General features: G+C 39.6%; 1 protein-coding gene across 1 annotated transcript in view; it reads left to right on the top strand.

Annotated features, from left to right (window-relative positions):
* Positions 1-12,755, top strand: part of Kdm5b (lysine demethylase 5B) — a 71,335-nt gene that overhangs the window by 28,643 nt on the left and 29,937 nt on the right. The window contains exons 4-7 of the mRNA XM_074048624.1: positions 242-412; positions 5,773-5,907; positions 8,747-8,843; positions 9,992-10,101. Coding sequence (XP_073904725.1) covers positions 242-412; positions 5,773-5,907; positions 8,747-8,843; positions 9,992-10,101 — 513 coding nt within the window. The remainder of the gene's footprint in view (positions 1-241; positions 413-5,772; positions 5,908-8,746; positions 8,844-9,991; positions 10,102-12,755) is intronic.

Below are 12,755 nucleotides of genomic sequence, written 5' to 3' on the forward strand. Positions count from 1 at the left end.
TTTCTAGCTTAAAATTAATAGCATATGTATTTTTTCTTTTGATTTGGAGCTGGGTAGAGTTGCCTGCCTGGCAAACTCAAAACCCCGAGTTTCAAACCCCAGAACAACCAAAAGAGAGAAAGAAAAAAAAAAAAACTAACCGTAGCTGGGAACAGTATGTTCTTGGAGTCATACCTAGGCATGAGGGAATTAGAAGTGTTGTCCATGGAAGTGTTCCTAATTTCTTTTGCTATTTTTACAGTTAGTTGCAGAAGAAGGTGGATTTGCAGTTGTTTGCAAAGATAGAAAATGGACCAAAATTGCCACGAAGATGGGATTTGCCCCTGGCAAAGCTGTGGGCTCACATATCAGAGGGCATTACGAACGAATCCTCAACCCCTACAACTTATTCCTGTCTGGAGACAGCTTGAGGGTGAGTTTTGGGGCTGGCCGTAACCTGTTTTATTTCATAGATTCTTGGCACATTGTCTTTTAGGGGGAATGAAGAGACTTCGATCACATTTGTAAGACATTGTTTAGAAGATGTTATTTTGTGGATATTTCCTCCAGTGCTTTCTGTTTTGAGAGCCATACTTAGAAGTTCGTTTTTGAAATAAATAAGATTGGAGGGGAAAATTCCTTTTACTGTCAAAGGCTGAAATCTGTATTTACTTCACCCCAGGTGCTTCTTTGTGAGAAGGAGTTGAATACTACCTACTTGATACTTCTTAACGCGATTTCAAGTATCCTTAATGGTCACAAGAAAGTATAACCTGTGAAATAACTTGCCTGTTCTCTTCTGCTAGCTGAGATTCCAAGAAGTGTCAGATAGAATGCTCACATTTGTAAAGGAGAGAGGGCTTCATAGTGCTGCATAGCTAATGGAGTCTTCTTTCAGTAGCTCCTGTCTAGTCATGTTTGTTTCCACATAAAAAAGACATTATTTGGGTAAAAACTTCTGTTTCTAATTGAAGTAAAATGAAATTATGAAAACTGCCCATTACTTCAAGGCCCAGCTAAGAAAGGAGTGTCAGTTTCATTTCCATTCTGTGGGTTACAGAGTAGAATAGTAAGCCCTGTAACTTTGCGGGTTTCTGTGCTGAGAGAGGTAGATGATAGCAATATCTTGGGATCAAAGCCCTGTCCTCATGCTGTAGACCCATACCATCTACAAGGTTTCAATGCTACAGATTCACATAGCGTTTTGAGGTTTTCCTCTTTTTTTATATTAGTGTATATTAATTGTACAAAGGGGTTTCATTGTGATATTTCCATCCACACACATTTTGTTTGTTTGTTATATTCTTTCTCCTTTCTTGGTTCTAGGTGAACTTTTTTTCCTTTTTTTTTTTTTTTTGTGATACTGGGGTTTGAACTCAGGGCCTGCACCTTGAGCCACTCCGCCAGCCCTTTTTTTAATGACAGGTTTTTTTGAGATAAGGTTTTGAGAACTACTTGCCCAGGCTGGCTTTGAACCACAATCCTCCTGATCTCTGTCTCTGCTTCTTGGGTAGCTAGGATTACAGGCGTGGGCCACTGGTACCTGCCTTAGGTGAACTTTTTGGCCTAGAGGAACATAACCAATCTTGTATTCAGAAAGCTTGGTTTTCTTTCTTTTTTTTTTTTTTAATGTTAGTGAACCAATGGGTGAAATTGTTTGGAACATTCAATGTGGAATCTATCTTTGTTACTCCCCTCCCCCCTCCCGCCTCCCAAGGGCTGGGCTTAGAAGCACTTGCCACCATCAGGCCTTTGCCTCTGTCAGACCTAGATATAGCCCACAGAGGTTAACTTTCTCTTCTCCAACTATCTAAGTGTGAACGTTACAGTGAATAAGCCTTAAGCTTTATGAGTTGCAACATTTTAGAAGCATGTCATCTGTATACTTAGAGAGCCAGTGTAGTTTCATAGTTAAAAAGCACTTGACCCTTGTAAACCTAGCTACATAGGAGGATCATGGTTTCAGGCCAGCACTGGCAAAACAAACCTGTCACTGTGGCACATGCCTCTAATCTCAGCTAGGTAGGAGGATTATAGTCCAAGATGGGCCCAGGGAAAAATTTCCAGCCCCTACCTGAAAAATAAAGCAAAAAAGACTATAGAGCAGCTCAAATGGTAGAGCACCTGCCTACCATAAAAGCTAGTTTGAGCATTTATACAACTATGAATCTGAAAAGAACAGGTGTTTAAAGACACCCTTTACAAACATTGTACCTACAACAGGTAAATATTTGTTGAGGGACTAATTATGTGTCAAGTATATTCTAGATACTGATGTATATTTACTTGAGAAAGTTTAAAAATAGGAAAGCATCATAAAAATAAAATCACTCCTAATCCTCTCACCTGCCATTTCTCAAAGCTGTTTTTTATGCATGTGTGCACAAATGTATACATCATATACTCATCATGTAGTGTTGGGTCTTGTTACTTTTTTTTTTTTAATTCGATTTAACAGCATTTGCTATGTCATTGAATTTTTTTTTTTTTTTTTTTTTTTTTTTGGTGCTACTGGGGTTTGAACTCAGGACCTTGCACTTGCCAGGCAGGCACTCTACCACTTGAGCCACATCCCCAGGCCTCATTGAATGTTTTTGAAGACATGGTTTCTTATGACTGTGGGATTCCATTTTTATAGCCAGACTTTGACTTGATTTTTCCTGTTGTTGAAAGTTTGTTGTTCCCCCCGCCCCTTGATTTTTTTGGTGTTGATGGGGATCAAATCATCCTGAGTCCTGTACATGCTAAGACATACTCCATGTGGGCCAGTAGCCCAGTGGGTAGGTAGCATGCCTGACTACACACCTGAAGACATGCTCTGCCACTGAGCTACATCATCAGCCTCTATGCCATTTCTGATTTTTGAAATTAATTTTTAGAGGAAAAGGAGAATTAGAAAACACAGTTTTTTTTTTCTTTAAAGAATGATGGCACACAATGTGGGAATTTTTACAAAAGGGTGAACAAGAGTTAAGCTTTGGAAAACTTGAAAAGTTGAGCAATGATATAGTGGCACAGTGGAGCACAGGCCTCCATCTTGCATCACCATGTTTTCTAAATGTCTAAGGCATGGCTCTGTCTCTGTGGGGTGATGTGATTATGGTGTGGCAATATTAATAATTTCTAAATCCCAGTTTGTCAAGTAAAGGTCCAAATTAGACCCTGCATGTGATAGCATTCATTAGATCTGAAATCTGCACATCTGGTGTGTTTTGAATTAGGGTTTGAAACAAATAATAAAGATCTTTCTTCATAAAGTGTTGCTCTGCTCACTTTATTTTTGGTTTCTACAGCCAACTGTAGATGGTGGACCCTTACAACTAGAGGGAACTCAGGGTCCAGTACATGGTGTCTGAATTTCTGACTATCTGCTTAATAAAATTTATTTGATCCAGCTCAGTGTTTCCCTAGTTCACAAAATAAATAAAAAGGGTTAATTTAGTTGACAGGTTTTATTCCTGTCTACATGCTTGCTTTAAACTCAAATCAATGTATAGGTTTAATAAGAATGAGCAGAGTATTTAATATTTATATATTTTTGTACTAGTGATAGATTCATTACTTGTTATAATCTATATTGTAGAAATATAAAGTACATAAATACAAATATATTTTATATATTTACATGTATTTAGAAATATACATATATATAGAGAGAGAGAGACAGACAGACAGACAGACATATTGTCAGTTTGTTCTCTCTGCTTCCTTTTGTCCTGCCTCTAGTAGTGCCGGTAGTTCTGCACATTGGATATCTCAGCTCTTGTGCTGGGCGAGCCTGAGGCTTTGCTGTGCTGTTGAGTTTATTTCGTTACACCTCATGTCAACTATAAATGGTATAACACCCCATGAGTTACATTTGGGAACCCACTTTTAAAAATGTTCCCCTGGTGTTTCTGAGTCCTCTTATGAAAGAGAAGTTTTACTTCAAATTTACATTAGTTCCAATGGTAGTATTTTGACATGTTATGTTGTATTGGCGTTTAATGCTGCCCATTATTACTAAGAGCTACATACCAATATTTGGTCTATAAGTTAGATTTTGTACAGATACACTGAAGTACATAGAAACCCTAGTAAGAAAGAGCATGTAGTCAAATGACCTGTTTTCTCAATCAGGACATATTTTGATGATGACATTGCTCTTTGTGTCTAAAACTACAAGACTGAAAAATCTAGAAAACCCTACTAGATTCCCACTTTTGTGTTATTTCTTTGGGGGGGGTATTTGAACTGGAGTTTGAACTCAGGACCTTGCGTTTGGCTGGGTGGGTGCTCTGCCAGTTGAGCCCTTTTGCTTTAGGTTATTTTAGGTTATTTTTCAGATAGAGTCTCCTGCATTTTTGTCTCAAACCATGATTCTCCTATTTATGCCTCCCACCCACATGACTGGAATGACAGGCATGCACCAAGCTTATTGGTTGCAATAGGGTCGCACTACCTTTTTGTCCAGATTGGCCTCAAAACTCAATCTTCCCAGTCCCCATGTCCTAAGTAGCTGGGAGTACAGGCGTTGAGTCACTGTACCTGGCCTCCTATGTCATTTTTTATTTTTATTTTTTGTTGTGCTAGGGGCCAAAGCCAGCTAGCAAGAGCTCTACCACTGAGTTTCATTGCTAGATCTTGGCTCTTTTGAGACAGGTCTTGATATGTGGCCCAGGATGGTCTTAAGCTCAGAATCTTCCTGCCTCTGCCTCCTGAATGCTCCACCATTTCTGGCTGAATTTTCACTTTTATTCCAAATACTTTTTCTCTGTTTTTGAGATAGGATCTCACCAGGTAGCTCAGGCTGGCCTTGAACTTGTCCTCCTGCCTCAGCTTCCAAGTGCTGGAATTACAGATGTGCACCTCCACTCCTGGCTTTAGAAGGAAAGAATATAGTCTTAATTTGGGGAACTATTGAGACTTACAAGGGAACTTTTTAATAGTTTGGGTCAATTCACAGTCACAAGTGCAGGTATTATCAAATGAGTCAGTAAGAATGCCTTGAGCCTGCCATGGCATGCACATGCTTGTGTGTGTGTGTGTGTGCCTGTCTGTATTTTGTTTGTGTTTTGGCAGTACTGGGGTTGGAACTCAGGGCCTTGCACGTGCTAGGCAAGTGCTCTATCATTTGAATCACCCCTCCAGCCCTTTTTGCTTTAGGTTATTGTTCAGACAGGAACTTGTGTTTTTTGCCTTGGGCTGGCCCCTAACCATGATGCTCCTACCTTTGCCTCCCACTTAGCTGGAATTATAGATATGCACCAGCACACCCATCTTGTTTGTTGAGATTGGGTTTTCACTGACTTTTTTGCCCTGGCTGGCCTTGAACCTCATCCTCTCAATTTCTGCCTCCCTAGCAGCTGGGATTATAGGTGTAAGCCACCAGGCCTAACCTGTATGAGTGTTTTTTGTTTTGTTTTGTTTTGAGATAGTGTATCCCAGGCAGTTCTGAATTCTCATTTCTGCCTGCACCTCTGGAGTGCTAAGATTACAAGCGTGTTCTACCAGCTGTGGCCTGTTATGCCTTCTTCAACTCTTGACAAGCTCAGCAGTGAAATAAACTGAAGCAACATGGTTTACCTGTTATAAAATTTTCCAGGTGTAAAAATTGTACCTGCTGTGCATGTGTGCATATGCGTGGTATTTGCAGTCTTATTTTTGTGTTTGTTTAGACTTTTAAAAAGTAGACCTGTTGTGTTAGCTACACAAATAATTATAAAATTTACCTTGTAAAAATCAACAGAACCCTCTTCAGATTAATTTCTTAAGGGAAGGAACATTCATCTCTGCATTTTGTTTTATTTCCAGTGTCTGCAGAAGCCCAGTCTGACAACGGACACCAAGGACAAGGAGTACAAACCCCATGATATTCCCCAGAGGCAGTCCGTGCAGCCCTCAGAGACATGCCCGCCCGCCCGACGAGCCAAGCGCATGAGAGCAGAGGTGAGACCCTCAGCAGGTTGAGTGGCGGAGCTGTTGAGCCAGCATGGCGGTGGCCGTCCAGCACCAGCTTCCTCTCACGCATGTGCTCTTGCTCATCTCACAAAGGATGCTTTGCGCTGCCCAGCTCTTGCACTGGGAGAGGCAAAGGACTCTTCATAGGCTTTGCTGGTCAGAGCATTGGGAAGAATTGACTGGTGTTCTTGTGCTTCTGGTTGGGTTTTTTTTTTTTTTTTTTGGGTGGTACTAGGGTTTGAACTCAGGGCCTCATGCTTGTGAGACAGGCCCTTTACCACTTGAGCCACTCCACCAGCCCTGAGCTCTGGTTGGATTGCCTGTTCCTCTCACAAAGTTAGGCAGTGCTGACTGGAGACTGGAAGACAGTGAAAACCGCTTGCTCAGACCTTTTTGAAGAGGAGTATGTAGTCAGTGGCACATGTATGCTAGGAGAGAGGATGAAGTAGTGTTAAACAAGGAAGATGAAATGAAAGTGACATGAGGATTAAAAGACTGAGATGATCATTTGAGTGCTTTAAGAATGTTTTTCTGCCCAGAAGTTTTCCCCTGTGAAAGGAAGAATATTTTCTCACCTCATTCTTGGCTATCTGTCTAGCTGATAGGTGTCTAGTTTTAGGACTCAGGTAGTATATAGGGAGTGATTTAGAGTGAAGAAGCCTCATGTTGCAGTAATTATGCTTCTAAATTAGTCTGTGGTTCTTTGGTGGCTCTTTGATAATCATTTGCAAAGATGAACATGAATTAATGATTTTGGTTTTTGAAGTAATTGATAAATCGGAGAATTGTTTTTTACTTGGATAAGTGGGAGGGAGATACGAAAAATTTCATTGTCTCCATTTTTCTGGATGAAAGAAACACCCAGAATAGGAAAATAGTTATTTGAAATCTGTACGTGTGTTTAAAGCTCATTAATCTTAAGAATGAGTTCATTTTGAACATATTCTTGATCTTTATATGCAAGACATTCTCCAGTGCTACAGATGCTTGGGACTGCATTGATGACACGTAGTGATAACGACAAACCTCTGTGAGCTGTGGACACTGGCAAAGTGATACCAAGTATACTTCCCCAAGCATTGTGTTAGAGACCACTAACATAGTTTTATTTCCATTACCAATAAATAGTAGCATTTCAAGTAACAATAGTAACTGGGATTGGTAATTCGTAATAACTGGGAGAGTAACTGAGGTAGTAATTTGTGATGTTAGAGGTATAGTTTTTTAGGATTTGAACTTAGGGCATCCTCTTGCTAGGCAGACATTCTACTGCTAGAGACACTCTCCAACCCAGAGGTGTAGTTTTTAAGAACTGTTTGTTAAAAGAATTTATAGAAAATTGTGGAAGCTGAATTTTCCACAAATAACAGTGGCGTATAGAAGAGGTTTGCAAATTCTTAGAAGCTAATAAAATTGTGATATTTACATAACTGCTTCAGGAGTAGGCTTAGTGATAATTTAATACAGTATAAAGTGAACAGATATGAACTGAGAAGTTTCTAGGAGGAAAATAGGGGTTGTTGTAGTAACACTTCTCCTAGTTTATCCCTGATTCTTTGATTTTTTTTTTCTCCTGTTTTTCAACCTATGATAATAGAGAATACTCCTGTAAGATTCCTCTTCTATACCTTGAATAAGAGTAGTTTCAAAGAGGGGTCTCTCCTCTAAGGGGAGAAACAGTAAGTTTTGAATTCCCTGTTACAGTCACCTAGAGATTCCAATTGGATTTTTTTGGGTTGCGGGGGACTGGGGGGCATTGAACTTAGTGCTTACCACTTGCAAAGCAGACACTCTATTGCTAGAGTCACACCTCCAGTGCATTTTGTTCTTTTTATTTTGGAGATGGAGGTCTCATGAACCATTATTTACCTGGGTTGGCCTGGAACAGTGATCCTTTTTTTTTTTTTCCTTTTCTCCTTTTAGTTTATCATTTTTACACTTAACTTACATGTGTATGCATTGTTTGTGCCATCTCCCTCTTTTTTTTTTCTTTTTTTTAAATTATATTCATATGTGCATACAATGTTTGGGTCATTTCTCCCCCCTTCCCCGCTTCCTCCTTTACCCCTCCTCCCTCCCTTATCCCCCCCCCCCAACCCCTCGCTACCAAGCAGAAACTATTTTGCCCTTATCTCTAGTTTTGTTGAAGAGAGAGTATAAGCAATAATAGAAAGGAACAAGGGCTTTTGCTGGTTGAGATAAGGATAGCTATACAGGGAATTGACTCACATTGATTTCCTGTGCATGTGTGTTACCTTCTAGGTTAATTCTTTTTGATCTAACCTTTTCTCTAGTTCCTGGTCCCCTTCTCCTATTGGCCTCAGTTGCTTTAAAGTATCTGCTTTAGTTTCTGTGCGTTAAGGGCAACAAATGCTATCTAGTTTTTTGGGTGTTTTACCTATCTCATACCTTCCTTGTGTGGTCTCGCTTTATCATATGATCAAAGTCCAATCCCCTAATGAGGGAGAACATACGATTTTTGGTCTTTTGGGCCAGGCTAAGCTCATTCAGAATGATGTTCTCCAGTTCCATCCATTTACCTGCGAATGATAACATTTCATTCTTCTTCATGGCTGCATAAAATTCCATTGTGTATAGATACACAATGAATATCCATTCATCAGTAGTGGGGCATCTTGGCTGTTTCCATAACTTGGCTATTGTGAATAGTGCTGCAATAAACATGGGTGTGCAGGTGCCTCTGGAGTAAACTGTGTCACGTTCTTTTGGGTATATCCCCAAGCCATCTCCCTCTTTAATTGGATTTTTAAGACAATTTCTTTCTTTTTTCAAAAAAAGTATTCATGTATGTGACCTTTTTTTTTAGGCCATGAGTATTAAAATAGAACCAGAAGAGACAACAGAAGCTAGGACTCATAATCTGAGACGCCGGATGGGTTGTCCAACTCCAAAGTGCGAAAATGGTAAGATGAATAAGAAAGAAAAAATAAATAAAAACAAATATTTATTAATTAAGTGGACATTAAAGCAATTATTATGTACTAGTCCTTTGAAATATAAAATCTTAATATCTCTTTGTCTTTGTTCTCATAATTAACTGCCCAGGGGAAGAAACAGACATGTATGCATATTAGGAGCGTAGGTGAATTTCTCAGCTGTAGATAGCTGCTTTGAAATTCAGTACATTCATTTTTACAAAAAGGATTTCTGAAAAGTATAGATATCTGACTCTTAGAGATTTATTTCTGGCAAAGCAGAGAGACATACTTTCTGAGTCTGAATTTTAGTGATCATTGCTTGCCTCGCTGTCACTTGGTGTCAGTCTTCGAGAGGTAAAATTTGTGGTATGTGCACATGTGGCACATTCAAATGAAGAAATTACTAAGATACCTCTCCTTAGGGATTAGTGAGTCAGTGGAAAGGCAGTGTAGTGTAGTGTATCAATAACAACATGAAGCTGTGTCCTGGCCCAACCACTAACTAGTTATAGATGTTTCTTACTTTCTGTTAGCATCATTTTTCTTGTCTTTGAAATGGTTCATTTGAAGGATTAACTTTGTGGAGTGCACTTAGCACGTTATAGTTCAGTGATTCATAACTTAGTTTTTAGCCAAAATTTTCAGTCTTTGGAACCAGGAAGTTTGGAACCAGAAAGTTGATCCAGAAATCATCTTAGCTCATGGAGAGAGAATATATGTGGAAGAGGTGGAGTTGGTGAACTCAGTCAGTCATGATCAAGGGCAACGTGGTTTCATCAATATATGCCGTGTCTTAGCCATCTCAGCTCCTGTTTGGAAGGCTCAGCTCACAAACCTAAGCGGCGTGCACAGAGCCATCCACATGTTGAAATATAACGGGTGTGAGAGTTTGTATCTTGTGGTGAAGTGATCAGTGTCGAGCCCTTGAACTTAGTGACACTGAGTGCTCTGCTACTACGCTGCAAACAGACGTGCAGCTGTGTTTTTGTGCTGTGTGTGCTTTGGGAGGAGGGGGATGATGAGGTGAGGAAGGAGATAAGAGAAAAGCATGGTACAGAAAGAACTGACTTTTTCTAGGGTGACATTTAGGGGGGAAAAGAAAAAAAAAGCTAACTTTGGATTGCCTCCTGCAGAGAAAGAAATGAAAAGTAACATCAAGCAGGAACCCATTGAGAAGAAAGACTATATTTTAGAAAGTGAGAAGGAAAAACCCAAGAGTCGATCTAAAAAAACTACCAGTGCTGTGAGTTGATACCTCCTTTCCCCCATATCTTCTTTTTCTCCTTCCACTTCTTTGTTTCATGAGACGGAGTCGCACTGTGTTGCTCAAGCTGACCTCAAATCCTTCTGCCTTAACCTCCTGAGCAGCTGGGATGAAAGACATGCATCCCTTCTTTTCTTCCTTTTCTTTTCTTTTTTTGGTAATACTGGGGGTTGAGCACAGGGCCTCGTGCTTGCTAGGCAGCCGCTCTACCACTAGAGCCACTCTGCCAGCCCCTCTTTTCTTTCCTTTTCCTTTCTCCTCCTTTCCTTCCTTTTCTTTTTCTCTTATTATTTCTTTATTTCTGTAATCAACCCATATAGCTAAGACTTCATATTTCCAGTGCACTTAACACAGTGCATTGGAAAATGCACAAATGGAATATAATTAAGTTGAATGTTTCTAGACCAGTATCACTATGAATTTCCGTGCCAAGTCAATGCTGTAAACTGGGATACTTTTTTTCAAAAGTTGATAGCACAGCTAGTTTCAAAAAAATATAAATTATAAAAAGACCAATAATAGCAACATGCTGTGTATCAGTAGCAGCAGTTATTTTTCCAGCTTCTGCAGTTATCTGAACAAAATGAAGAGACAGACAGCATCCCCTCCCCCAAAAACGAAAAAAATAAAACCCGGAAAACAGCAAAGTTCTGTTACTGTTGTGGAACCTGGCATCTTTTTTTTTTTTTTTTTTTTAATTTCAGCTTCTCAATCATCTGGAAAGAAAACATTCTAGAGTAAATCATTAGAAACAGCTGTTCCTTTCCTTCAAACCCCCCCCCCATCCCCCTTTACAAACAGGCTTACACTGTGTGCCTTATTTAGGATTGGTTAAATTAGTGTCTATGGAAAGATCTTTTCCAGTCACTTTACAGTATCCATTTATAAATGAGATACATGGTTACGTTGTGAAGACAGTAGCACTAATCTGGACGGCACTGACAGCCATTTTTCTGGAGCACATTCCATTTGCACTGAATAGTAATAAGCTACATCATGCATAGAATTTTTCATAAATCGCCAGCCCACCTCCGGATGAACTGAAGAACAGATCAAGAATGAAGTTGCTGACATGCATCTTTTTAGCTAGCAAGGGCAAAGAAGGAAAGAAGAAGAATGGAGTTGAGAAATAGTTGGCAAAGGCACGGCAGAGTTGGACAGCTCTTTATTCTTTTAGAAAAACTTGTTAAAAGTAAAGTTTGAGATGTTAGGAAAGTACCTGGTTGTCCTTCCCTGCCTCCTCTGAGAGTCTGGTAACAGTGCCTTTTACCTTAGAATTAGACATTACTCTGATCTAATGTCTTCTCCATAAATACCTGCCACTTTCCCACCATACAAAGATACAATCAGAAAATTTGCAGAGCCCAGATTTTTATTTCCTACAGTAAGTAGACTTTCAAAGTGGTCCTCCCTGTTAGTTGAGCTCTCCACTTCTTATTAGTGGGGAATGTATTAGTTTGCTAGGAAGTACCGCAGACAGAGAGACTTAGACATCAAAGTTTCTCATGGTTCTGTAAGCTGGTTCTTCATCTCAAGCTCTGAGATGAAGGTGTTGGCAAGGTAGGTTTTTCTGAGGCCTCTCTGCTTGACTTCTCCCTGTGTCTTCACATGATCTTTTTTCTGTACGTATCTATGTCCTGGTCTCCTCTTTTTATAAGTATACTAGGTCACATTGGAGTTGGGCCCACTCTCATGACCTGATTTTACCTTAATCACCTCCCTGAAGGCCCTGTCTCTAGATACTGTCATATACTAAGGGTAGGGCTCCAACATGATGTCCGTTCTACAATTCAGCATCTGAGCTGAATGTAACACATAATAAAAATCCTTTATCCCCAGGCATTTGGGAAACCTATTAGCCATGACCCCCTAAGTAGAATTGAAAGTGATAGTTTGTTTTTTAATTTTAATTATTATTTTTGGTGGTACTGGGGTTTGAATTCAGGGCTGCACACTTTGGTGGGCAGGCACTCTACAATTTGAATCATGCTTGCAGTCCTTTATTTTTTGAGATAGGATCTGACTATGTTTTGTCCATTCTGATCTTGAGCTCCATCCTCTTGCCTCAGCCTCCTGAGTGCTAGGATTATAGGCATGTTCCATCATACCTGCTGACTTTAAATATTAGTAAAAAGTAGTTAATTAACTTGAAAACAATGTTCTTTACTTTTAAATATGGAAAAATTGAATTTTTCCTTCATAAATTCTGTTTTTGACTATGCTAGTAATTTATTGCCCAACACCTTATTCTTCTAGAAGATTATCATTTTGGGTATTTGAGTCAGAGTCCCACTATACAGTTCAGGCTGACCTTGAACTCATGATCCTCCTTGCTCTGCCCCCCAAGTCCTAGGATTCCAGGTGTACACCACTCCATCCAGCTCTAGAAGATTATCTTTAAATTACTAAAAACTAGCGATTTAAACAGCAAACTTTAAGCACCAGATGAGAAAGTTAGAAGATCACATTTGAGAATTAAGAATGCATGCGGTATTATGAAATAAAAGTGAAGCGTTTTTATTTAAAGTGTCCCTTACATGGGTTGGGGATGTGGTTCAGTGGTAGAGTACTTGTATAACATGCATCCCTGGGTTTGATCTTTAGTACCGTAATAAAGAAAAAAAGAGGTTGAA

Source organism: Castor canadensis, chromosome 11, assembly GCF_047511655.1.
Source record: "Castor canadensis chromosome 11, mCasCan1.hap1v2, whole genome shotgun sequence".
In the NCBI taxonomy this organism is placed as follows: Eukaryota; Metazoa; Chordata; class Mammalia; order Rodentia; family Castoridae; genus Castor; species Castor canadensis.